The 4,711-nt window shown below is 50.8% G+C and overlaps 1 protein-coding gene across 6 annotated transcripts in view; it reads left to right on the forward strand.

The window, feature by feature from the left end:
• Window positions 1-4,711, forward strand: part of ST8SIA5 (ST8 alpha-N-acetyl-neuraminide alpha-2,8-sialyltransferase 5) — a 46,436-nt gene that overhangs the window by 23,144 nt on the left and 18,581 nt on the right. For 5 of the 6 annotated variants that reach the window (XM_011361082.2, XM_011361092.2, XM_023531351.1 and 2 more), the window contains one exon: window positions 1,558-1,650. The exons of the other annotated variant lie outside the window; for it this stretch is intronic. In XM_011361082.2, coding sequence (XP_011359384.1) covers window positions 1,558-1,650 — 93 coding nt within the window. The remainder of the gene's footprint in view (window positions 1-1,557; window positions 1,651-4,711) is intronic. 6 annotated transcript variants of the gene reach the window in all.

Consider the following 4,711-nt stretch of genomic DNA (forward strand, 5'->3'; position numbering starts at 1 on the left):
GGGAACATATGTGAAGTGACAGCTGCCCCACACGGGGAAGGTGTCCGGGAAATCCTCGAGGAAGGACTTTATTTTAAATTCCTGCTCATGGCTCACAGGGCCCAGGAGGAGCCCTGGGGCGCCACTCCCACTTCTGATTCTCCACGGCCACCTATTGCGAGGCCACTGTCCCCCGACGTCTATTATGGCTTGACCCTGTAGGCTTCTCGATGCTGTGGTGTTGAAGCTGTGATGGAGTCCAACTCCCCCAGCTTAGCCTGTCCCGGTCTCTTCTGAACAACCACCAGAAGGAGAGGCCGTGAGGCGAGGGCATACCTGGCCTCTGCCGTGAGTGGCCCCACCAGCCTCGGTGGCCGAGCCCAAGCCCAGCAGTGAGCTCCTGTGTCTTACCTCTGAGGGACCCTCCCCCGGCCCACAGTCAAGCGGTTGCTCTTCCTTCCCTGGGCTGGTACGAACTGTCTGGTGCGAAGAGGGGGCGTCTTAAATGTCTCCTTGCCCAGTGGCAGTGGGAGGCTGGAGGGCCCTTTTCAGGGGACACCCGCTGTCCTTGGAGGTGAGTGGACAAGAGCCGCCCTGAGTCAGTGTGCAGGTTCATGTTCTAGCTCTGCCGCCTACCATAGGCATGACTCTGGGCAAATGAGTTAACTCCCAGAGCTTGTTCTGGTGCATAGTGATGATGATCCCTTTCCTCCCAGGCTAGTTACAAAGCTTAAAAGTGAATGCCTCCATGTGGAGTGCTGGGCACTGCACTTGGCCCGTGGCAAGGGCTTGGCATGCATTGGCTGAAATTGGTGCTGTTACTCTGCCTGAAGGTACAGAAGGAACCCTGAGGTGGCTCTGACATACCTGGAACCAGCTGATGTTTGAGCACTCTCTGCAATGAGACCGAGACCAAGCCTAGCCAGGGCCTCCAGTGACAATGGGGCCTGGAGCGCCATCTGTTTAGCCTCAGTTTCCCCAGGTGCCATATGGGGAGAAAGAAATGTCAGTCTCACCTAGTCACAGCGTGAGCATGAGGATCAAGTGGGCTAATGGAAGTGGAAATGCTTGTACAGTGGGAAAAGCAGTAGATCTCAGCTACACTTGTAGCTGTCATTGGGTGACACTTCCCCAAGAGGAGGACAAAGGGGCGGGAAAGGGCAGGACCAGCTGAAGCAGCAGGCTCGCCGCCTGACCCTCAGTGCTGACACCTTCAATGGCTGGTCACAAGAAGAGCCAGAGCAAAAACATGCACAGATTATCCTTTTCCTCTCCTTTGCGTCAACTTGAAACCAAATCTGCTTCTGAATGTCATGACTTGCTGAAATGGGGTCCTGCTCCCATACATGCTATACTCCCAGGGTATCGGGGGTACTGTGTGTAGTCACCTACCCAATGAGCAGACTGGAGGCCCCAGTGGTCCTGGAGCCCCCCACCATGTATCTGCTGGGTGGAGCTGATTCGCTCTGTTTATTTGACCAGGACAGTTCCCCACTCCCCCACAGAAGAGCCCTGGCAGGCCCCTGAAAGTCAGGCTGGCTTCTCTGCATAGTAACCTCTGTTCCTGTTGGTTCCCAGGTATTTTGAATTTTACGAGGGCCCTTTAGAATACAACTCCACAAGATGCCTGGAGCTGAGGCACGAAATCTTGGAAGTGAAGGTCCTGTCCATGTGAGTGTGGCCAGGGTGGGTGGTGGGTGCATGGTGCACGTGGGGGACAGGGCAGGGGGCGGGGAGGATTTGGGCAGAAGGAACCCAGAACCATGGTGGATCCCAACAGAGCAAGAATTAAGTCTACTTCCCTGGGCCCTGGCATTTGGAGAGCCCTGCACGGCTGTACACAAGGATGATTGTGTGTGTTTTATGAAAAAGAATCCAAATTTCCAAGGTCACCTCTGGTGACTCAGGCCTTTCAGTCTCCGGCTCAATTACGAGCCTCCGAGATTATCATCACTGGGCTCCTCACGAATAGAAACTGAAGAGGGTACGAGAGCGTCTTACCTGAAATTCAGCCCTTTGTGCCCAGAGTTAAGCATCACCCTCTTGCTATTGCCTTTTAAAAATGTTATATTCATTAATGTTTTTAATTTTTTTATTATTTAAATGATACACTGTTCAAGAAGTACACAGTGATAAGTCCCCTGCACACGGTCCGCCATTTCTCCTCCTCAGAGGCATCCCATGTACCTGTAGACGCCTTCTAGAAAGTCAATGCACCTACGTCTGCATTTTCTAAACTTTTTCTTTTATTTTCTTTATGTATATATATGACGAAAGAACCGTGCTCTCCTCTTTCCACTCGACACTTTGTCACCTATGGCTCTTTTGCCACCCATGGGAGGGAAAGCACACCACATGCTGAACATTTCAGTGCGTGCGTGTGCCTGCCCCAGCTTGCCCTCCCTCCTAGGACTGCCGCGAAACTCAGTAAGCCCAGTGAGAGGGATTTGTATTGTGTTCATCATTGCGGGTCGTACGTTTATTTGAAAATCGTCATATCTGGATGTGGAAGAAATGCAGTTCATTTAGGCAGGCAGCGTTGGGTGCTCATGAGGACTGCACCCTGACATGATCCCCAGGGCCACTGCCCGTGGCGGGAGCCATCGCTCCTTGAGCCATTTGACATGATTTCCAAGTCGTGTGGGTCATAGGGCATGGGCCTTGGGGTCAGGCGGATCTGGGATCCAAAACTGCATTGGGTCTTACCGACTCTGCATCTTTAAACAAATGACTTAACCTCTCTGAGCCTTTCCTTACCAACAAAACGGGGATGCTTGTACCAACCTTTTAGGGGTTGCCATAAAGACGAGGTGAAAGTAGGTAGCCCAGCAGTCCACATACATCCTAACACAAGTAATAAGTGCCCAATAAATGTTCGTGTGCTTTCTCCCTTTCCTTCCCTCCCCTTTCTTTCTCTTCTGGAACCACCGCCACCAGCAGCAGCAACAGCTTTTTCTGGGCTGTCATTCAGACTCCTTAAGCTTAGTAGCTGCAGGAAAGTTCCAAGATAAGACCAAACATCCAGCTGGGATTAGGCACTGATGTTTAAGGTTCCTGTACTAACCAAAGGGCCTGCTACCCTCTCCATAGATAAACACAGCTCACCCTCCTGTCAATCTTACCTGGCCCCAGGCTGAGGACCCCTGGAGCCTACCCTCATGGAGCTCACAGCCTCAGGGAGGGGGAAGCGGACATTAAAAATTGGTTACCCTAGGAGACAAGGGGATGACAAGGGACTTGACCTGGGCGGGGACAGGGAAGCGTCGTCAGGCAAGGCTTCTCTGAGGAAGCAATGCTGGTGCTCTGGTCTGCAGAGCAATAGCAGTTAACTCGATCAAGAGGATTCCAGACAAGGGAACAGTTTGTGCAAAGGCCCTGTGCCAGGAAGGAACCTACTGTATGACAGGCTCTGAAGGGTCAGGGCAGCTTCATGCCAGTGTGAGAAGGGACATGGAAGCCATGCTGCTGGAGGGGCAGACAGGGGTCTGACCTTGTGGGGCCTTGCAGTACAGACCCGGATTTAGATTTTATCTTAATCCAAGGGCAGCGGGAGACCATGGGAAGGGTTTTAAGCAGGCGGTGGTGGGACTACGATGTGACTGGTGTTTGTTACATTTCACTGAGGAGCTGGGATTTAGTGGCAAAGATGGCTGCCTGGACCTCGGTCAGGAGCCAAATTTATAAGCTCACAAGCAGAGCCCTTTATCTTTTCTAAGAATTCAAAGATCTCAGGCCCTGAAACATTGCATTGTGGAAAGCCAGAGAAATCTTGTTGAGAACATACCTTAGAGTTTTCCAAGGGTAAATAATTAATTTTTTAAAATTATAAAATGCTGGAAGTCTCTTCATGGTTACCTCAAGGTCTGCACAGAAAGAAAGACCTGACAGACCTATAAATTGGATCTCCTTCTGTCGCTTCCCATCCCTCTACCCATATATTTTTTATATGTTAGTATCAGTCCCTGTATTAGTTTGCTTGGCTGGCATAACAAAGTACCACAGACTGAGTGGCTTGAACACCAGAACTTTATTTTCTCACAGTTTGGGAGGCTAGAAGTCAGAGATCGAGGTGTTGGCAGATGGTTTGTTTCTTCTGAGTCTCTCTCTTTGGCTTTCAGATGGCTGCCTTCCACCTCTGTCTTTTCACGGTGTCCCCTCTGTGTGACTGTGCCCTAAATTCCTCTTCTTATAAGGACATCAGTCACGGTGGATTAGTGCTCACCTAATTAGTGACACCCTAGTGTTATCATTTTAACTTAATTACCTCTTTAAAGACCATATCTCCAAATACAGTCATATCCTGAGATATGGGGGGTTAGGGCTTCAACATATGCATTTTGGGGGAGTCACAATTCAGCTCATAATAGTCCCTATCACATTGTCCATTTAGAGACCAAATTAAAAATGACCCGGGCCCTTGGTTTCAAGCCTAAATCATGAACGTCGTGGGGTGTATTGGGGAACCTCATATTTCCTCATGATCTGTGCCCATCCTTTTTCCCTTGTCATGGACTCATGTTGGTGGCATTTGGTTCTCTGTTCATTTGGCTCTAGTTCTCAACTCTGCCCTTGGGACACTTGCTTGGTCTCCTGAACTGAGCAGCCATCACAGCTGGTGCCCTCTGGGCCTTGCACCACCCTGTCTCTTTCGTGACAGTTGCCCTCTCTGCGGTCCCCAGGCCCCGGGTGTCTGGGCACTGGTGGTAGGTCCTGGAGGTCTGAGAGGAGAAGG

This window comes from Pteropus vampyrus, unplaced genomic scaffold (assembly GCF_000151845.1).
Source record: "Pteropus vampyrus isolate Shadow unplaced genomic scaffold, Pvam_2.0 Scaffold3, whole genome shotgun sequence".
NCBI classification, from domain to species: Eukaryota; Metazoa; Chordata; class Mammalia; order Chiroptera; family Pteropodidae; genus Pteropus; species Pteropus vampyrus.